The following is a 23,265-nucleotide window of genomic DNA, read 5'->3' as shown; positions in this document are numbered from 1 at the left end:
AACTCATTTGACAGACCCCCCAGTGGAGCCGAATGCGAGCACGTACAGGAAACAGGCCAGACTGCAGCAGCGCGGGACAATCAGCTCCGACAAACACTCTTTTAAAGTCCATTTAAACTGAGGGACGGAGGGAGGGGAGGGAGAGGGGAGATGTCCGGAGCTTTATTTGGCCACCCTGACTTTGTTTTGACGCCACTGTGCTGTTGTGACCAGGGAGTTTTCACAACGACCTGTAAAAAAAAAGAGTCAAATAATGCTGGGATTTTCATATAGTTTCAACCCTAATTTGCAAAGATCGTCGGAAAAACATCAGAATTCCACAATCACTGGAAAATAATGTATGAGAAAAAGGACTTACAATAGCTTGAATAAAGATCTTGAATTTGAGTAGTTCTGGACTACTCTAAGAAAAGATCAAACGGAACGAGCAGTGTGTTCTTCTGTTAAATCTATATTTAGACTAGTCTAAGCCTACACTCAAAATAAACTTTAAAAAGGACTCTTGATTCAAGCTATTTTAAGTAATTTGCCTCCATTAAAAGGAATAGTTCACCGTTTTTTCCATACTGAGATATGTTCTTACCCGAGCTTAGACGAGTTGATGCGTACCTGTCTGGTTTTTGTGCGTGCCCTCAGTCACGCAAAAAGACGAAAGATGTTGTTTGCATTTGGCCTCTCCCAATGTGTTCCTATAGCTCCAAACGGGGTGAAGTTGGAAGCTACCATGCTCTTCCAAGGGCACGCACAAAGACCAGACAGGTACGCATCAACTCGTCTAAGCTCAGGTAAGAACATATGACAGTATGGAAGAACTGCGTGCCCTCAGTCACGCAAAAAGACCAACGATGCTTTTAGCAATGGCCTCTCCCAATGTATTCCTATGGCTCCAAACGGGGGTGAAGTTAGAAGCGACCAAGCTCTTCGACGGGCACCCACAAAGACCAGACAGGTACGTATCAACTCGTCTAAGCTCAGGTAAGAACATATCTCAGTATGTAAAAACTGTGAACTATTCCTTTATTGGAGGCAAATGACTAAAAATAGAGAGACCTTTTTAAAGTTTATTTTGAGTGTAGGCTTAGACTAGCTGCGATTTCCTTCAGAGCAGAAAGACAGTGTAGGTCCAGGAGGTCCAGGAGTCAAACCCAGAACCTTCTTGCTGTGAGGCGAAGGGGCTAACCGCGTACTCACCGCGCCGTGTAATAAATGAGTTCTGCCCAACACAAATAACTCAAGGCAATCTACAGATAGGCCGACCGACACAGCCACAGGACACTAAAAAAAGAAATGATTCTATCAAAGCAACAAAAGACTCTCTCAAAATCCAGCCTAAAGAATGAAATATTTTGGACAGAGGTTTGTTCCATGAGAGTCACAAGAGGCCGGCCGCAGCTGCACTCAACAGAAAGGCTTTCAGTGTGTGCTGTGCAAAAGCTGAGCCGGCACAGTCTGAGAGAGGCAGGTTTTACGCGACGCAGCCAGGATCGATTTGGAAATGAAATCCTCTCATAGATCTTGCATGTCAAAGCACGCGAGTGTATACGATATACAAGGAGAGCGTCTACAGTAACATGAAGGTCTCCATCACGCGCCAAAACAAGCAGCCAATACAATCCTTTGGAGCCGAGAGAAGAATGTTCACTGGTTTGTGGTAGAAGGATGGGTTGTCTGGCGGTTTTGGAAATGCCTGTTGCCTCACGTTGCTTTGCTTGACGTTACGATCCTTTATTTGAGGCATTTGCGGAGCGTCATTTTACAAAACATTATTTTGCACCACGTTATTTTACGGTTTGTTTTTTGTGTTACGTCATTTTAGCTTTTTTACGTCACATTATTTAGCATAACATAGAATACATCATGTTTTGTCATTCACTAGATGTTTCACTGGACGGCGTTTCACTAGACGGCGTTTCACTAGACGGCGTTTCACTAGACGGCGTTTCACTAGACGGCGTTTCACTAGACGGCGTTTCACTAGACGGCGTTTCACTAGACGGCGTTTCACTAGACGACGCTTCACTAGACGGCGCTTCACTAGACGGCGCTTCACTAGACGGCGCTTCACTAGACGGCGTTTCACTAGACGGCGCTTCACTAGACGGCGTTTCACTAGACGGCGTTTCACTAGACGGCGTTTCACTAGACGACGCTTCACTAGACGGCGCTTCACTAGACGGCGCTTCACTAGACGGCGCTTCACTAGACGGCGCTTCACTAGACGGCGTTTCACTAGACGGCGTTTCACTAGACGGCGTTTCACTAGACGGCGCTTCACGATACGCCACTTCACGATACACCGCTTCACTAGACGGCGTTTCACTAGACGGCGTTTCACTAGACGGCGTTTCACCAGACGCCGTTTCACCAGACGGCGTTTCACCAGACGCCGTTTCACTAGACAGCGTTTCACCAGACGCCGTTTCACCAGACGGCGTTTCACCAGACGGCGTTTCACCAGACGGCGTTTCACTAGACGGCGTTTCACTAGACGGCGTTTCACTAGACGGCGTTTCACTAGACGGCGTTTCACCAGACGCCGTTTCACTAGACGCCGTTTCACCAGACGCCGTTTCACTAGACGGCGCTTCACTTTTTCTGTTTCACTAGACGCCGTTTCACTAGACGTTTCACTAGACGTTTCACTAGACGTTTCACTAGACGCCGCTTCACTAGACGTTTCACTAGACGTTTCACCAGACGCCGTTTCACCAGACGCCGTTTCACTAGACGGCGCTTCACTTTTTCTGTTTCACTAGACGCCGTTTCACTAGACGGCATTTCACTTTTTCTGTTTCACTAGACGCCGTTTCACTAGACGCCGCTTCACTAGACGGCGTTTCACTAGACGGCGCTTCACTTTTTCTGTTTCACTAGACGCCGTTTCACTAGACGGCATTTCACTAGACGCCGTTTCACTAGACGGCGCTTCACTTTTTCTGTTTCACTAGACGCCGCTTCACTAGACGCCGTTTCACTAGACGCCGTTTCACTAGACGCCGTTTCACTAGACGCCGTTTCACTAGACGCCGTTTCACTAGACGCCGTTTCACTTTTTCTGTTTCACTAGACGCTGTTTCACTAGACGCCGTTTCACTAGACGCCGTTTCACTAGACGCCGTTTCACTAGACGCCGTTTCACTAGACGCCGTTTCACCAGACGCCGCTTCACCAGACGCCGTTTCACTAGACGGCGCTTCACTTTTTCTGTTTCACTAGACGCCGTTTCACTAGACGTTTCACTAGACGCCGCTTCACTAGACGTTTCACTAGACGTTTCACTAGACGTTTCACTAGACGCCGCTTCACTAGACGTTTCACTAGACGTTTCACTAGACGTTTCACTAGACGTTTCACTAGACGCCGCTTCACTAGACGTTTCACTAGACGTTTCACCAGACGCCGTTTCACCAGACGCCGTTTCACTAGACGGCGCTTCACTTTTTCTGTTTCACTAGACGCCGTTTCACTAGACGGCATTTCACTTTTTCTGTTTCACTAGACGCCGCTTCACTAGACGCCGCTTCACTAGACGCCGTTTCACTAGACGGCGTTTCACTAGACGGCGCTTCACTTTTTCTGTTTCACTAGACGCCGCTTCACTAGACGCCGCTTCACTAGACGCCGTTTCACTAGACGCCGTTTCACTAGACGCCGTTTCACTAGACGCCGCTTCACTAGACGCCGTTTCACTAGACGCCGTTTCACTAGACGGCGCTTCACTTTTTCTGTTTCACTAGACGCCGTTTCACTAGACGGCGCTTCACTTTTTCTGTTTCACTAGACGCCGCTTCACTAGACGCCGTTTCACTAGACGCCGTTTCACTAGACGCCGTTTCACTAGACGCCGTTTCACTAGACGCCGTTTCACTAGACGCCGTTTCACTAGACGCCGTTTCACTTTTTCTGTTTCACTAGACGCTGTTTCACTAGACGCCGTTTCACTAGACGCCGTTTCACTAGACGCCGTTTCACCAGACGCCGCTTCACCAGACGCCGTTTCACCAGACACCGTTTCACTAGACGCCGCTTCACTTCCCGCTACTTTATTATACATTATGCGACTTTACGTTTATTTCTGTAACTTTACTTTAGGTGTATATTTTTCATCCGCTCCGTCCACACGTTTGTAAAACACGGCACAGCAGCTCTGGATTGTAGGTCAGCTCTTCCCTGGACACTGTTTGGATTGAGGAAGCGCCGGCCTCAGTGCACTCAGGCAGGAGCGAGCGCGGAGTTTGACCCCAAAAACAACTGCGCATGGAGAGCGAGGGCGAGGACGAGGAGAGACAGAGAGCGCCTGAGGGTACGAAAACATGGCACCGATTACACACCGGCCGGCTCTTATCTGCCCCAGACTCTCACACACACACAAAAACACTCTCACACACACACACAAACACTCTCACACACACACACAAACAGACAAATGAACAGGGGCTACGGCAGGAAGTCATCCGTCTTTAAGCGTTTATTTGCACATTTCAGCTTCCTATAAGTAGCTGCGTAAACCTCCAGGGAGACAATCCACACACTGACAAGACAGAGTGTGTTGACAGCAAGAAACGACCATGAAAAACAGTGGTAGAAGTAAGTAATGGTAGTAGCAGTAGTGCAGTAGCAGTAGAAGTAGTAGTGGTATTAACACATTGTTTTGGGGATTTAGCTGTAGAGCGTCAACAATCCAGACAGTTTTTCATGATATTTGTAGCACCACAGCGAAGGGCTGTGCAATTAATTGAAATTCGATTACGATTTCGATCGCAACAGTAAACGATTACAAAATTAGCATAATCGCAAAAAAACGATTATAATTTTTTTTTCTTTTTTTTTGCAAAGCAGACTTGTGTTATTTCAGGCCGCTGGGATTATTTTCCCTTCGCTTTTCACGTGCCATGGCTCATGCTTTTGTCTGACATAAAAACAAACGGCGCTGTGTGATGATGTCATCAGGCCGCGCAGCTCAGTTTGCTTGCGCAGGTGTGAGGGCCGGCCAGCAGGGGGCAGGTGTGAGGGCTGGCCAGCAGGGGGCAGGTGTGAAACAGGGACCTCTTCTTTAACCAAGGCAAACTTGAAATCATTTGTACTTTTATGACTGTCCAGAAAACATAAAATATCATAGTGTTTTGATTAATAAATAAATAAAATAAAGATAGACTTTTTTTTTAAAGGCAACAAATAATCGTTTGAATAATCGTGATTTCAATTATGACAAAAATAATCGTGATTATTATTTTTTCAATAATCAAGCAGCCCTACCACAGCGTATTCTGTGTTATAGCTATGGACACATGCTATGGCTCGTTTGAAAGGTGAGAATCTAAGCTCTCCATAGGTGAAAACAGTTTTATTCTATGTGCCTCGGTTCCTGAGAAATCCAAAACTAAACAGAGGTTAAATTTGATCAAAATCACCGCTTATTTTTCTAGATTCGGAGATAACGGGCAGTTTTATGCAACACTGTCCTTTCTGAATATCTCCTCTCTCCTCCTCTCTCCTCTCTGGACGGACACTAACGTTATGGGAAAAGGCAAATCCCTAAATATATTTGTTTCAAGTACATTTTCAATGACAACATTGTTGATACGCTTTGAAACACCGCGTGCTATCGATCGCTTTTTATCGCGTGTGCATTTAAACAGCCTGGTTCTGGGATTGAAGACTTTAACAGGATGTTTCTCAGCCGTTCTTGGACCGATTTGGACCATTCAAAAACTCAGAGAAACGTTAAAATCTGAACTGTTTCGATGTGTAACACGCTCCAGAGAGCAAGAGGGAAGTGTCGGCTTTACAGCTGTTCGCTACGCAACACCACGCCCCCTCGGACAAAAAAGAAAAAAAGAAAAAGATATGCAACAATATATATGAAATGTCCAGATCCTGACTCTTCACAAGTTTTTGATCGTCATTTATTTCACTTCTGTTCATCACAGAACCACCAAAATCACACATAAGGAAGTACTAGAGCAGGGGTCCTCAGACTTTTTTCTCTGGGGGCCACATTATTGTTCCTGACTGTGATGGGGGGCCGGACCGGGTTGGCTACAATATAGAATTGTATGACTCAGACCAAAATGCCTCTTTGTGAAGTAGAGATGACTCGCCTGCTTCATTTACCACATGGCAATAATGTGTTTATATTCTGATCTCTTATGTAAGTGCCCTCTGCTGGGCACCTGTGGAATTATTTTTGATTTATTCAAATTGCCCCCTAGTGGCTGGAATGAGTAAACTTGTTTTTTAGTTAAAATATCCTAACACCGCACAGGAATGGGCTAGAGACTTCCTTTTTTTTTTTAACATACTCAGGGATTTGTGCTCTACAAGTCGGGGGCCGGAATAAATCCCCTCGCGGGCCGGATTTGTCCCGCGGGCCGTAGTTTGAGGACCCCTGTACTAGAGTGTCTAGTTTCGCAATTGAACAAAAAAAAAAACAACGCTAAAAGAGTTTTTACGTTTTTGGCACTCAATTTTCTTTTTTTTTTTAGTTTATTTATTTATTTGAACAGGGACAGTGTACAATATACATTAACCTCAAAGGGAGAGATGCATTGTACCAGGTTATAGCACTTGTGCCAATTTCCACCTGCAGTCCCTGGGCAGACTGATGTCAACAAAGTCATAAAAATACTAATACAGAATAATACATTTCCCCAAAAACAGCAATGTGTTAAGAGTAATGTTACTTTAAAATAACTTGACTCGAGTAGGAGTAGAAAGTAGTGACCCAAATAGAGTATATTACTCAAGTATAAAAAAGTACTGGGAAAGTTTACAGGAAGATTAGCTGGCCCAAGGTAGGCTACAGCTGCACTATACAGCAGATAAACAAAAGCAAATACTCCAAGAAGTAGAGTTACTTCAAATAGTTACTTGGGTACATTTACAGTACTTGTAGCAGCATTAGTAGCAGTAGTAGCTATAGCAACAACAACAGTAATAGTGGTAATAAAATGCTTGTTTTCTACACGTCACTTTCCTAGCAGGCCGATCTCCGCTGCTGTACTGAATAAAACGCCTCGCGGCTGCACGTTGACAATCCCCCCATCATTACCGTCGACACTTTCTCTAAGGCCTTGGATCAATACTTGCGTCTGAGCCACCCAGCTGTCCCCGCTCCCCCCTCCTCCTCCTCCGCTCCACCATCCACTCACCACCACGCTGCACCATTTTCTGCCAGTGTTCCTTTGAGCAAACACAAAAGGAGAGCACTGCCATCACCGACAAGCCAGACCTCCCCCCGGGGGCACGGGACATCAGCTGTGCCCCCCCCCCAACCCAAAAAAAGGCTCCTCTTCCCCCCCCCCTGCACCGATACCCCCCTCCGAGAGCAATCAATAGACCACAAATTGACCCCCAAAGTGGCTACTTAATGACGGCGGCGGCCACATCGGACAGTTAAGTCAGACAGATGAGGCGGCAGGTGTGCTAGCATACGGCTAACGTAAACAAGGGACTGGGGAGAGTTTGCATCTGAACTGTTTTATTGGCCATGTCGTCAATCATCATGTTTTATCAGAGGACAAGTGTTTTACAAACCAAAAACACGCACGATAGGCTACAACTCCAGCTATTCAGACCAGTGTTAATTTTGACAACATACTTTAATTAGGCCCGAGCCGGACGCAGTCCTGGCAAGGGACTATTGTTTTTGGGTGGTTTCTTATTATTATTATTATTTTTCTCCGGAAATGATCGCGTTTTTGACCCGCTGAACGTGGGCGAAAACTCACCAAAATTGGCGGAGGCATTGGGGCAGCGAAAAAATTTATGATATTGGACGAATGGGACACGCCCACAACAAAATGGCTCCACAGCGCCCTCTGGAAGCGGACCCCAATTCAAAAAAATCGGGGCGTTTTTGGGCGTATGCCCGAATCCCTCGCCACAGTGAGAGGGGACATCATGACAAGCCCAAAACTCACTTGGAGCGCCACGCCCACTCGCACAGGGAGGCGGCCATCTTGGCTTCAAACCCGGACATCGTCTAAACTAATTTTACGTTTTAACGAACTAGTCCCTGGTTTTTCGTCGGATTTAGCTCACATTTGGCACAGCGCGTCTAGACATATTGAAATTCAATATTTGCCCAGCGTTTCTCAAAAAAGTTTCACCGTCTCCGCGTAACGCCGCGGCGAAAAACGCGTAGATTTCGCGTTGTTTACAAGAAAGCTCACGCTCACAGGCATAAGCCCACAGAGCTCATATTCATGTCACTCATGCGCCACCTGAAACTGAAAAGAATGAAGCCATTAAAGTGTAGCCTGCTCCCAGTATAGCGCCCCCTAGCCATACCTTGAAAACTGCACTTTTGAATCTTTTTAATACAATGATGCCAGTATGTTCTAGACACTTTTGCAAACCAAAAAATACATTATAGTCATGTCATATTTTCTAAGATGTGGGCGTGACTTTGACTTTTATTTGGGGATCTATCTGGACCTGTCTTGTTTGTCAACAAACTAGTCCCTGGTTTTTAGGTAGAATAAGCCCATACCTGTTTAAACAGACTCTCCTGACACGGGGCTACAAAAAATACCTGATTTTTTTTTCACTCAGACCCCCCCGTTTCGAATGGCGCCCCCCCCAAAACATGTTTTGTCATGTAAATTTGACACCACCTCGCAGGCACGCGCTCTATCCAGTCTGGATCATACTTGGCTGACAGAAGGCCACTTACGGTCTGATTCCATAGAGATCAATTACTTCACGGTGCACATCACTATAGCGCCCCCTGCCTATACCTTGAAAAAATTATTTTGTCCAATTTCCACCAAACTTACCAGATGTCTTCCACTCATCATAACAAACAAAAAAATATATTACACCATGCCTCTATCTTGCTCCGTTCTCCTAATATTTAGGCCCGAGCCGGACGCAGTCCTGGCAAGGGACTATTGTTTTTGGGTGGTTTCTTATTATTATTATTATTTTTCTCCGGAAATGATCGCGTTTTTGACCCGCTGAACGTGGGCGAAAACTCACCAAAATTGGCGGAGGCATTGGGGCAGCGAAAAAATTTATGATATTGGACGAATGGGACACGCCCACAACAAAATGGCTCCACAGCGCCCTCTGGAAGCGGACCCCAATTCAAAAAAATCGGGGCGTTTTTGGGCGTATGCCCGAATCCCTCGCCACAGTGAGAGGGGACATCATGACAAGCCCAAAACTCACTTGGAGCGCCACGCCCACTCGCACAGGGAGGCGGCCATCTTGGCTTCAAACCCGGACATCGTCTAAACTAATTTTACGTTTTAACGAACTAGTCCCTGGTTTTTCGTCGGATTTAGCTCACATTTGGCACAGCGCGTCTAGACATATTGAAATTCAATATTTGCCCAGCGTTTCTCAAAAAAGTTTCACCGTCTCCGCGTAACGCCGCGGCGAAAAACGCGTAGATTTCGCGTTGTTTACAAGAAAGCTCACGCTCACAGGCATAAGCCCACAGAGCTCATATTCATGTCACTCATGCGCCACCTGAAACTGAACAGAATGAAGCCATTAAAGTGTAGCCTGCTCCCAGTATAGCGCCCCCTAGCCATACCTTGAAAACTGCACTTTTGAATCTTTTTAATACAATGATGCCAGTATGTTCTAGACACTTTTGCAAACCAAAAAATACATTATAGTCATGTCATATTTTCTAAGATGTGGGCGTGACTTTGACTTTTATTTGGGGATCTATCTGGACCTGTCTTGTTTGTCAACAAACTAGTCCCTGGTTTTTAGGTAGAATAAGCCCATACCTGTTTAAACAGACTCTCCTGACACGGGGCTACAAAAAATACCTGATTTTTTTTTCACTCAGACCCCCCCGTTTCGAATGGCGCCCCCCCCAAAACATGTTTTGTCATGTAAATTTGACACCACCTCGCAGGCACGCGCTCTATCCAGTCTGGATCATACTTGGCTGACAGAAGGCCACTTACGGTCTGATTCCATAGAGATCAATTACTTCACGGTGCACATCACTATAGCGCCCCCTGCCTATACCTTGAAAAAATTATTTTGTCCAATTTCCACCAAACTTACCAGATGTCTTCCACTCATCATAACAAACAAAAAAATATATTACACCATGCCTCTATCTTGCTCCGTTCTCCTAATATTTAGGCCCGAGCCGGACGCAGTCCTGGCAAGGGACTATTGTTTTTGGGTGGTTTCTTATTATTATTATTTTTTTTCTCCGGAAATGATCGCGTTTTTGACCCGCTGAACGTGGGCGAAAACTCACCAAAATTGGCGGAGGCATTGGGGCAGCGAAAAAATGTATGATATTGGACGAATGGGACACGCCCACAACAAAATGGCTCCACAGCGCCCTCTGGAAGCGGACCCCAATTCAAAAAAATCGGGGCGTTTTTGGGCGTATGCCCGAATCCCTCGCCACAGTGAGAGGGGACATCATGACAAGCCCAAAACTCACTTGGAGCGCCACGCCCACTCGCACAGGGAGGCGGCCATCTTGGCTTCAAACCCGGACATCGTCTAAACTAATTTTACGTTTTAACGAACTAGTCCCTGGTTTTTCGTCGGATTTAGCTCACATTTGGCACAGCGCGTCTAGACATATTGAAATTCAATATTTGCCCAGCGTTTCTCAAAAAAGTTTCACCGTCTCCGCGTAACGCCGCGGCGAAAAACGCGTAGATTTCGCGTTGTTTACAAGAAAGCTCACGCTCACAGGCATAAGCCCACAGAGCTCATATTCATGTCACTCATGCGCCACCTGAAACTGAACAGAATGAAGCCATTAAAGTGTAGCCTGCTCCCAGTATAGCGCCCCCTAGCCATACCTTGAAAACTGCACTTTTGAATCTTTTTAATACAATGATGCCAGTATGTTCTAGACACTTTTGCAAACCAAAAAATACATTATAGTCATGTCATATTTTCTAAGATGTGGGCGTGACTTTGACTTTTATTTGGGGATCTATCTGGACCTGTCTTGTTTGTCAACAAACTAGTCCCTGGTTTTTAGGTAGAATAAGCCCATACCTGTTTAAACAGACTCTCCTGACACGGGGCTACAAAAAATACCTGATTTTTTTTTCACTCAGACCCCCCCGTTTCGAATGGCGCCCCCCCCAAAACATGTTTTGTCATGTAAATTTGACACCACCTCGCAGGCACGCGCTCTATCCAGTCTGGATCATACTTGGCTGACAGAAGGCCACTTACGGTCTGATTCCATAGAGATCAATTACTTCACGGTGCACATCACTATAGCGCCCCCTGCCTATACCTTGAAAAAATTATTTTGTCCAATTTCCACCAAACTTACCAGATGTCTTCCACTCATCATAACAAACAAAAAAATATATTACACCATGCCTCTATCTTGCTCCGTTCTCCTAATATTTAGGCCCGAGCCGGACGCAGTCCTGGCAAGGGACTATTGTTTTTGGGTGGTTTCTTATTATTATTATTTTTTTTCTCCGGAAATGATCGCGTTTTTGACCCGCTGAACGTGGGCGAAAACTCACCAAAATTGGCGGAGGCATTGGGGCAGCGAAAAAATTTATGATATTGGACGAATGGGACACGCCCACAACAAAATGGCTCCACAGCGCCCTCTGGAAGCGGACCCCAATTCAAAAAAATCGGGGCGTTTTTGGGCGTATGCCCGAATCCCTCGCCACAGTGAGAGGGGACATCATGACAAGCCCAAAACTCACTTGGAGCGCCACGCCCACTCGCACAGGGAGGCGGCCATCTTGGCTTCAAGTGGCTTTTAAGTGGCTTGTAAGTGGCCCGCCCATCCTCCGTGAAAATAGCCAGAGGTCTTAGCCTAGCTGCATACTGGCCTCTGTCAGAGGCCTCTGTCTCCTGAAATTCGCCAATTTTCCAAATTTCTCCCTTTCTTCACAAAAGCCACACTTTTGGACTCATAGGTACTTATACTACCCCTATGTCACAGACAGAAGCTTTAATTTGGACGTTTTTGCCTCCAAATTCACGTTTTTCTCAACAGTACAATCACAGGAAGTTTAATTCGTCTGTTTCCTGTCCGTATCTCTGTGTGCTCCTCGTACTATATGGGTCTTTCCAAAATATTGCTTCAATATCGAGGGTGCTGCAGGGCTGAAACCCTCTCTCAACGTTTCTTTGGGCAGCCAGGAATTTACCCTGATTAAATAATGATAGAATATATTATTTTCTATACTGTAAATCCATTTCCTGCAAATACACAAGTGCGGGGTATTTCATGATATCAATGTCAAATCCCCTGCAGTAATCACTCAGTCTTAGTAGCTCCATTGGTAGAGAGCTGGGTTAGTGTACAGGAGGTTGCTGGATCAAATACCAACCTTGACTCTTTTTCATTTGTTTTTCTTTTCGACTCCGCACTTTCTGGTAAGAACATGAATCGTCGCCGATGGTTCCAAACTCATTAGAAACAGGAAAATTACCCCTCCAGTGTGTTGCCGGGATCAAATTTCAGCCTGTGAATTTGGAGTACCCAAGCAGTCATCAGGCCCATGTTTGCATGTAATTACAGCTCAGTGATAGCATGGTCGTCTCAAGTGAAGGAGGTTGCTAGTCCAAACACGACCTTGACACTTTCATATTGCCTTCACCTTTTACATGGGATGCTGCACACATTGTCGCAGCCTATAACATGTGAGTAAGGGACATTTTGCAGAAGTTTCTGTGCCTGTGTGGCATCATAGCTTGAGCGTTGGATTCCCAACCATTAGGTTGTTGGATCAATTCTGACTTTACCTTTTTTTTTTTTTTTTTTAACCGCAAATATGGTCCCACCCTCATGAAAAACGCTTCAAAACATGCGTCACTAAAGAGAAAGAAATGGGGGATAGTAGGGAGACAATTGAGGAAACACTGGGGAATATGTCGAAAACAATCAAGTAAATGTTCAAGGTGGTGGGGGGGGGGGGGGGATCTAAACTGTGAATCCGTTTCCTGCAAACACACAAGTGCATGATCTCTCATGACATTAATTTCCAATCTGCTGTTTTATTCACTCAGCTGGAGTAGCTCCATCGGTAGAGAGCTGAACTAGTGTACAGGAGGTTGCTGGATCCAATCCCAATGTTCACTCTTTTATTTCCTTTTTCTTTTGGACTCAGCACCTTCCAGGAAGAACTCACTAAAAACAGGGAAATAACCTCTCCTCCAGTGTGTTGCTGCAACCAAATTCCAGCCTGGGAATTTGGAGAAACCAAGCCATCATCAGGCCCATGTTTCAAGTGAAGGAGGTAGCTAGTCCAAACACAGCCATGACACTTTTATATTGTTTTCACCTTTTACATGGGCAACTGCACACATTGTCACAGCCTAAAACACATGAATACAGGACGTTTCATGAGATTGGTTGTGCCTGTGTAGTGTTACTGCTTGTGCATCGGCTTGCCAATCATGACATTAATGGATCAATTTTGACCTTAGCTCTTTTTTTTTTTTTTATAACCGCACCTATGGTCCCGCCCCAATGTATGGGTGGGGTGCATGACCTGAAATTACCTCTCTCCTCCAGTGGTGTGCTGGGAACTAACTTCTGCTCAATAATTTAGACAAAAGTAGCCCACATCGGGGTTTAACTACCATGGAGGTACAGCTCAGTGATAGTGTGCTTGTCTTTGGTGGAGGAGGTTGCCAGTTCAAACATGGCTTTGACACTTCTCTAATCCTTTCTCTTTTTTTGTCGGCATTTTAATAGAATTTCTGATACAGTGCAGTCTGTCAGTGATTTTAACCGTTTATACAGTGTTAAGAGTTTCTGCAATATCAACATGTTTGTACAGTTTCTGCAACAAAATAGGGATTATTGCAATTACAACACAATTATGCAACTACATAGGGATTTTCACAATAGCACTATAATGTAACTTAATAGGGACATTCGCATATAAAGCACTGTCATGCAACTTAAAGGGACTTTCGCATAAAATGAACTGTAATGCAACTTAAAGGGACTTTCGCATATAATAAACTGTAATGCAACTTAAAGGGACTTTCGCATATAATAAACTGTAATGCAACTTAAAGGGACTTTCGCATATAATAAACTGTAATGCAACTTAAAGGGACTTTCGCATAAAATGAACTGTGATGCAACTTAAAGGGACTTTCGCATAAAATGAACTGTAATGCAACTTAAAGGGACTTTCGCATTTATTAAACTGTAATGCAACTTAAAGGGACTTTCGCATATAATGAACTGTAATGCAACTTAAAGGGACTTTCGCATAAAATGAACTGTAATGCAACTTAAAGGGACTTTCGCATATAATAAACTGTAATGCAACTTAAAGGGACTTTCGCATATAATGTACTGTAATGCAACTTAAAGGGACTTTCGCATATAATAAACTGTAATGCAACTTAAAGGGACTTTCGCATATAATAAACTGTAATGCAACTTAGAGGGACTTTCGCATATAATAAACTGTAATGCAACTTAGAGGGACTTTCGCATATAATAAACTGTAATGCAACTTAAATCAGTGTGATGAGGATTGATCGCAAGGGACCACAGCAAACAGAGGTGGTCGTAAGGCGTGAGAGTGAGTAAAGGTGGTAGCAAGGGATAACAACGAGCGGAGGTGGCCGCAAGGAACGAGAGCGAGCGGAGGTGGCCGCAAGGGACGAGAGTGAGCGGGGGCGGTTGCAAGGGACGAGTCCCCAAGGGCGAGGGCCTTCATCGCCGCTTGCGGCTTTAATTTAGTTTTAGTCTTAGTCTTTTGACGAAAATGTAATTCGATTTTAGTCGACTAAAATTGCAAGTAAATTTAGTCGACTAAATTTAAGACAAATTTAGTCGACTTTGCATTGATAATATTCATTATAATCATATTTAATCTTGTTCCTCTGCTTCATGGAGCTGCTCCACATGAACAAAGCTCAGAGCTGATCCTTTGGCAGAGAATTTACAAGATCTGAGGCTCTTTCAGACGGTCAATAGAAGTTTGGATGATTTTAGTCTCTCCTTTTCATTTTTATTTAGTCGACTAAAATATCTGGACATTTTTGTCATAGTTTTAGTCTCATGAGAAAGTTTTTAATTTAGTTTTAGTCCAATTTTAGACGTCAAAAATAACACTTTGACTAAAATTAAGACTAAATATGTTAGTCGACCAAATTAACACTGATTCCGACAATAATCGTTTTAGCAGAAAGGTCTTTTGTTTTAATCACTTGGCTTTTAGGGGGAGTTTGTCAATGTGAGTGCACCGTCAAATTAATATAAATCATTTTCTTGGTTGAACTCAATCAGTCGAATCCAGGTTAAATAGGCGAATTAATATAGTGTGCTGTTGTAATGATATACTTTTGTATCTTTGGAAAGCGATAGCCTAAAACAATAATGCAGCCAATACTTTTAAGGTAATTGTCAAACTGATATTTATTATTATAGAAGATCATTTCAGCTTAAAAGGAACAGGCCGCCTTTTTTACACACTGAGATATGTTCTTTCCTGAGCTTAGACGAGTTGATGCGTACCTGTCTGGTCTATGTGCGTGCGCCTCACTCAGTGATGCAAAACGACCAACGATGTTGTTAGCATTTAGCCTCTCCCAATATATTCCTATGGCTCCAAACGGGGGTGAAGTTGGAAGCTACCACGCTCTTCCACGGGCACACAGACCAGACAGGTACGCATCAACTCGTCTAAGCTCAGGTAAGAACTAGGGCTGAAACGATTCATCGGCGACTAATTGATTATTGAAAGAGTCGACAACTATTTTAGTAATCGATTAATCGGTTTCTGGTTCACACAGACTAAAGTGGAGCAAAAATGACATAAAATTTTTTGCAATTTTGATGAAAACCTACTTCAATTTTATATTTAGGGTCTGTAATGTTTTGTACATTGTAAATTTCATGAATAGATCCTTCAAAAAACATTTCCCTTTAGTTTACTCCATCAACACATCCTCAAACAGCACCACTTAAGCTATGATGTGATTTTAAAAAAAAAAAGAAAAAAAAATTCCACACCATTCACAGGCAAGTGATTAATCGATTAATTGTAAAAATATTTGACAGATTAATCGACTAAAAAATAATCGTTAGTTGCAGCCCTAGTAAGAACATATCACAGTATGTAAAAACGATGGCCTGTTCCTTTAACCCTGCCCTCGCCACAAACCTGAAGGAGAGTGGGCTGGTGCCTGAACATAATACAACGATGTTGCCCCACTTCTATTGACAGGGGGACACAGGTCCTGGGGAACATAGGGCTGACCCCAACAGCAGATGGTGAATGTCTTAGTAAATGCATGAGACATTTCCCGTAACCGCTCCTAAATGAATAAGTTTACATGCACTGGTCTAACCAACCCTATGCTTAAATAAAGGTCAAATAAATAAAGCTAAATGTGAGCGAGTGCCCGCGCCGGCTCATATACCACATTTGTCATTAGTCAAGGTGGGTGATGGTGTTGCACAAAGAAGACACTCGCCATCAACGTAGTGAGGCGACCCATAGGACGGCACGGGAACGCAGTGGTTAGTGCTCTCGCTCCACAGCTAGCAGGTCCCGGGTTCCATTCCCACCTGGACGGATTAGAGTGAACCTGGGCCCCCCTTATACTCAAATTTAAATGAAAAATATGTCAATCGTTTGCTACGTTTGTGCTGTAAAAATCTCTGTTTGTGCTGTTGCCGTTTTTGAGATATTGATGATTGTTTTTTTGCATGCAGTGTGTGTTGCCGTGCGCCTCTGACACGTGCGCGCGCCTCAGAGGAGGACGAGGGTGAACGCCGAAGGCTCTAAAATTTGTAATAGTTAAATAGTTAATAGTGACACCATTTTTACCCGTTTTGGAACTTTATAACGAGCAGGGTGACCTGAGATCTGACCAATAAAACGATCACTAATATCTCAAAAACCCAAACAGCACAAACAAAGATTTTTACAGCACAAAACAGCACAAACGATTGACATATTTTTAATTTAAATTTGAGTACGATGGGGGGCAAGGTTCACTCTAATCCTGGATGGAGCCTTTCTGTGTGGAGTTTGCATGTTTTCCCCTCCTAATCTTGAACGTTTCATTCCCATTTTTATCCTCGTTGCATTGGCTCCCCGTCAAATTTCGAATTGAATTTAAAATTTTAGTTTTGACTTTCAGAGCGCTGCATGGCCAGGGTCCCAGATATGTATCTGACCTGCTGTGCCCTTACTCCTCGGGTCGCACCCTTAGGTCCTCGAGCCAGAAACCTCCTCACTGTCCCAAGAACCCACTTTAAAACCAGAGGTGATCTGTCCTTTGAAGCCGTTGCCCCTAAATTGTGGAATGACCTTCCTTTGTCGCTACGGACAGCCGACCCTGTTGATTCCTTCATAAAGCAGCTGAAGACGCTGCTTTTCAGACGAGCTTTTAGTTGACAATGCTGTGATTGTTCCTATGTAAATTCTGTAATGTTTTCTGTGATTCTCTGTGAAGCACTTTGTGATTTTATCTGTGAGAGGTGCTATATAAATAAAGTTTCTTCTTCTTCATCCCTGTTACCTCACTGCTCACTCCAAGTTGTGAAACATGCAAATCGAAACTCTTTGAAGAAGTTGGATGTCAGTAAAGCATCAGGACATTTAGGAACGAGCTTGGACCACAACACACAGTTAAAAATGCATTTCTTCACCCTCTGCAAACAATGACTCTCGGATTGGCCTTCACAAACTTTGCACATCAATGCAAAAACTAGCAGCATCTCCATATTCAGAATTCAAATGGTTCAATTAAGGACTTGCAAGCGCGTCACACACAAATCACACACACCGCCTGTCACGCCTCGAAGCAAACTACACCCCGAGAAGGCGTTTTTGGAGACAATACTCCCATTATTTTACGCATTCCCCACGACCGGCTTAGCGCTCGGACGCGCCGTGCCAGCCATAGGTGCCGTTTAACAAAGGCAATAAAAGGGAGGCAGCATCCCTTCTCTTTTGTGACGCGCGAGCGAACGAGCTGCTGTAACAGATCCAAAAACAGAGCCTGAACGCATCGCCACATTAAGAGGAAATCGTTGAAAATCGCTTGAGCAAACCCACGGCGCACGCACGACGCAAAACGGCGAACTTGTCATGTGGGGCCAGGCAGCGTGGCACATCAATACAAGTATAGGCTACCACCCATTCTATTACGAAGGTGTTTGGGCAAGTCAGCGTAAAAAAAAAACGTGCTGCAATGCCATGCGAGAGCCGCGACGTTTGGGGGGCTTGGCGCAAACGCAAACTTGGCGCAAACGCAAACCAAAAACGCGTCATTTTTTTGCCACCTGATTGTGACAATACGGGTAAAAGGGGATGTAGGGGAGCTTACCTCAGCGCCACCTTTACGCAGCAGTCGTAGTTAGCCATTGTCGCAACTACTCCTCCTTCCTCCTTCTTGTTATCAATTTGGATGGGCACGCGAGCGGTAAAAAGGTCGAGGCGCGCGCAGCAGGGGGGTCAGGAGGAGCAGCGGCGGCGGCCCGGGATGGCGCTCCTCTCCTTCCGCGCGGGGTCGGCTCCTCCTGTCTGCTGCTGCTGCTGCTGCTTGTTAGAGGCGGTTGTGGTGAGAGCGGACATTTCTGGGTGAAGTTCGCCCGTCACATAGCCGTGTCGAGGCGGCGTGAGAAGCGCAGAGACGGCCGGGGCTTCCGCAGTGAGCGCTGTCAGCCGCTACATCCTGTTTTAATCCAGCAGACGCAGACACACACAGACAGGCGCGCGCTCACACACACACGCGGGCGGAGTGCGGTCTGTCTGAGCGGAGTCCACTGAGAGACGCGGACACGCTGAGTGAGAGGGAGACGCTGGAGGACTCGTGGGGGGCGTTCAGGGGGAGCTGGGAAATTGCGGGTTGTCGCCGGGCGAGGATGAGGGAAATGCGTAAAAGGGTGAGGGAGAGCGAGGAAATGTTTTTAAATGTGGTTTAGTGATGAGTTATTGTGTTTGTATTTTTTTACTTTGTCATTTAACGAACTATACATGCACTGTATTCCTATTGAACACGCAATCATATATATATATATTAGGGCTGCAACTAACGATTATTTTGTAGTCGATTAATCTGTCGAATATTTTTATGATTAATCGATTGGCTGTGAATGGTGTGGAATTTCTTTTTTTATTTTCTTTTTTTTTTCATCACATTATAGCTTAAGTGGTGCTGTTTGAGGATGTGTTGATGGAGTAAACTAAAGGGAAATGTTTTTTTGAAGGATCTATTCATGAAATTTACAATGTACAAAACACTACAGACCCTAAATATAAAATTGAATCAGGTTTTCATCAAAATTGCTAAATTTTTTACGTCATTTTTGCTCCACTTTAGTCTGTGTGAACCAGAAACCGATTAATCGATTACTAAAATAGTTGTCGCCGATTAATCGATTAATCGTTTCAGCCCTAATATATATAGATACAGATATAGTGTACATACATACATAGACATACATACATACATACATACATACATACATACATACATACATACACACATACATACATACATACATACATACATACATACATACTGAAATAGGAAGTCCTGACCCACACTTTGGGAACCATTCGTCTCATGATCGGAGGGTCAGGGGTTCGATTCCCAGCTCCTGAAGGTGCACGCGTGTTGTGTCCTTGAGCAAGACACTTCACCCGCCTCGCCTCCACTGTCTGCGTACATCGCTGTATCAATGACAGAGTGAATGGGTGAGTGGGTTTTTGCTGTAAAGCGCTTTGGGCCTCATGTAGGTCAGTCACGCAAAACGACCAAAGATGTTGATAGCATTTGGCCTCTCCCAGCATATTCCTATTGCTCCAAACGAGGTTAGAAGTTAGAAGTTAGAGGCGACTTAAGGTGCGTTCACACCAAACGCGGCAAAGCGCCAGGTTTACATTGAAAATACATGGAGGACGCGCCTCACGGAGCGAGTCACACGCCTCCTGTGCGGCGCGTTTTGAAGCTTTTCAGCGTGTGTTATGCTTTTGACGCGCCACCAGGGCGTCCAGCACGGCCCACGCTAGAGTTGGGAAATGTTGAACTTTTTGGATAAATGTGCGAGCGTCGACCAATCAGGAGTTTTCCCCAGAGCGTTGGTGACATTTGTGACAAGTGTCTGACTTCGGGTAAGCACACGCGTCTAACTACGAGCTTTAGGCGCGCTTTGACGCCCGAAAAGCAGCTGGTCTGTTCGCACCTTAAGCTCTTCCACGGGCACAAAGACCAGACAGGTACGTATCAACTCGTCTAAGCTCAGGTAAGAACATATCTCAGTATGGAAGAACTGTGGCCTGTTCCTTTAATGCATGCATGATGCAAACCAATGATGATCTAGAGGTAGTATAAAAACACTGTCCTAGAAGTATAATGGTCTTTTTCAAATATGCCACCGCTTAAATCCTTGTCTGCAAAACTTATATTATGTGCCCCTTTTTCCAAAAGAACTTTTTTTTTTTTTTTTTATGATCTTGTGACAGATGTCAGTCACAAAAAGTCACAAAACTAGCAACAAATGGTCATAAGTATAGAAAACATATGCCACAAGCAGGGTTTGTACATTACATTCATTATTTTTTTTCATTTGATCTACTGTTGAACATTGATATTGTAAGTCGTATTCCAATAGTTGATACGTATCTCAAGGCCACACTCCCTCTAAAAGACATTTGTGACCCCAAAAAGGGTTAACACTGCAGCACTCATACCGCTACTACTTCCCCGACCTGAGCCTCAGAACATCGGGACCAGGACTTATTCTTTACTGCTGTTAAAGACGACGACAACTTGCATTCAAAAACAAACAAAAAGTCTCCATTCTCGTTTCTAACAGGCCTGTAAACATTTTCGCAGTAGTTCCCTAAAATCCCAGCCTCAGCGAACGCACCGTGAGCGCTTTAAACTGACAGGCTCCGGCTCCACCAGCACCACTCCCACACCCGGCTGTCCATCACGTGCGTCTGACCAATCCCAAGCAGAAACTGCCCCGTCTGGTCCCGCCCCCATGGGCAAGACTCCACCCCCTTTATGTCAGCTGCTCAAATCTCACTCCAGCTACTGCTCCAGGCAGGTTTTTTCATGTTTAGGGCCAAATCTTTGCAATTAATACGTCAGCAAAATGAAACTATAAATGTAAACCCTGCTTTGTGCATTATGTTGACTTTGTTGCAGGCAGTAAAGGCAATTTTGGTAACGTTTACGCATTAAAATACCTTATTTTTGTCAGTAATTTCTAGTAAAAGTTTCACATGGATATCCCTGAATTTAAATGACTTCCCTTGAGTGCGCATGGCCCTCACTCCAGCTAAACCCAAACCTGGATCAGATTTAGCCCGTGAACAGAGGCGGGACTGTTCTTGGGGGCCGGAAAGGCGGGGCCCCTCACGCCTTGGACGCCGCGGGGTCAAAGGTCAGAGGCACGTGCCGAGGTTTATTGTTGTTTCAGAGCAGAGCCTGGAGAGATGGCAGCGTCGCGGTCGACAGAGGAGAAGTTTAACTCTCTCCACTTCCTCCGACGCTGAGTCACAGTCACAAGGAGGAACCGACTGTCCCTCGTCTGTGTTGCACTGAAGGGCTTGTTTTCTCTTCTACACCGCCTTGGCCCTGCGCAGTGGTCCAGGGTTTATAAAAACAAGTCATTAAATGGATTGTGCCATAATCAAAAAGCATTATGGACCTTATGGATTTGGATAAAGCTGAACTGGAGAAATGCACTTGATTAAGGCGGGGGTTAAAGTTGCCCTCAGCTGCTCCATTTTGCCAGACCTGCATGGCTGCATTCCCACATTGCATCCTGAGATGATAATCTATACTGTATTAATCTCTGTAGAGAAATTAGTTTACTTTAATTAGTTAACTTTGTCCTGCAGAAGCAAACAAACGCCGCTCCTCCCCCGCCTCACAGGACACCCCCCACCATGTAAACACTAACACGTGCAGGGATCGCAAGCAACAGTTAGCAGCTAGCACAGTCAGAGTTTAGCATTATGTCAGAAGTTTACAAAACAAACATCTGACCGACCTGCTCTGATGCCGCGCAAATCCTCATGAAATGTCAGTTTGTTTAATAATCCAACATCTACAGGGAGCTGTCAGGGCTTTTTCTATTCCAAAGCAGCACCAGGAGGCTGTGAGGTGTTCAAGGGTTATGCAGGGTTCACTGACGCCTACTGACAAAAACAAGATGTTTTTGTGATAAATATAAGTGTTTTCCCAGGGTATTTTGCAAGCCCAGAAAACAAGACGCTTCGATTCGGTTAACTCCGCCCCCTCTCTGCAAGCTAATCTGCCCATGCATTATTAGCAGTAATAAATATAAATATCACAGCAATAAGTGAAGTTACTTAACGATGCAGTTATAAGGAGTTGACATCTGCAACACAGCTTCATAAATGGCACACACGCTAACACACGAGCTAACACACACGCTAACACACGAGCTAACACACAAGCTAACACACACGCTAACACACAAGCTAACACACACGCTAACACACAAGATAACACACACGCTAACACACAAGCTAACACACACGCTAACACACGATAACACACACGCTAACACACACGCTAACACACAAGATAACACACACGCTAACACACAAGCTAACACACACGCTAACACACAAGATAACACACACGCTAACACACAAGCTAACACACACGCGAACACACGAGCTAACACACAAGCTAACACACACGCTAACACACAAGCTAACACACACGCTAACACACAAGCTAACACACAAGCTAACACACATGCTAACACACAAGCGAACACCCGTTTTCATTGACTCACCGCTCTGTCCTGGTCGCTCCATCGGGCGTTTACATTCTGGGACTCACATTGGTTATAAAAGTTAATCCACTTTGATTCAGGCCAAGGTTCACCAAACATCCATCAGAGACAGTCACAGGAAAACACTATTTTGACTGATAGTCGCCGAATCCTGGAAAGAAATTCCAACTTCTGGCGAGTGGTCTCTTCTTTAGGAAGGTTGAATAAAGTCCTGTCTTCTCAAACGCGCTTTTCTCTGTGACATTATTGTTCGGTAACAAAAAAGAACAGGCGTCCAGAGTAGTTTAGAAAGAGCTCCTTCTTCACAGCTTTCAGTGCGTTTGTTTTGATCACAGGAGCAGCACTGACACCTCGGGCACTTCGGGAAAAATGAACGCAACGCTGGATCTTTTGACACTGCAGAATCTCTTTGATGCCACAGCGTAATCAAAGCTAAAGGCGCTACAACCAAAGATTTGAGCATGAGGACTGTTTTTTCTTTTTGGGTTCGAAATATTTCAGATGCCAAAATAAAG

General features: G+C 44.7%; 1 protein-coding gene across 4 annotated transcripts in view; it reads right to left on the bottom strand.

Moving 5' to 3' along the window:
* Positions 1-18,387, bottom strand: part of kif21b (kinesin family member 21B) — a 163,143-nt gene extending 144,756 nt beyond the window's left edge. For all 4 annotated transcript variants that reach the window (XM_079582126.1, XM_079582128.1, XM_079582127.1 and 1 more), the window contains exon 1: positions 18,292-18,387. In XM_079582126.1, the coding sequence (XP_079438252.1) occupies positions 18,292-18,329 (38 nt within the window). In that variant the 5' untranslated portion in view covers positions 18,330-18,387. The remainder of the gene's footprint in view (positions 1-18,291) is intronic.
* Positions 18,388-23,265: the final 4,878 nt, after the last annotated feature.

This window comes from Gobius niger (genome assembly GCF_951799975.1).
Source record: "Gobius niger genome assembly, chromosome: 24".
Taxonomy (NCBI): Eukaryota; Metazoa; Chordata; class Actinopteri; order Gobiiformes; family Gobiidae; genus Gobius; species Gobius niger.
This window is presented reverse-complemented; position numbering and strand designations above follow the sequence as displayed.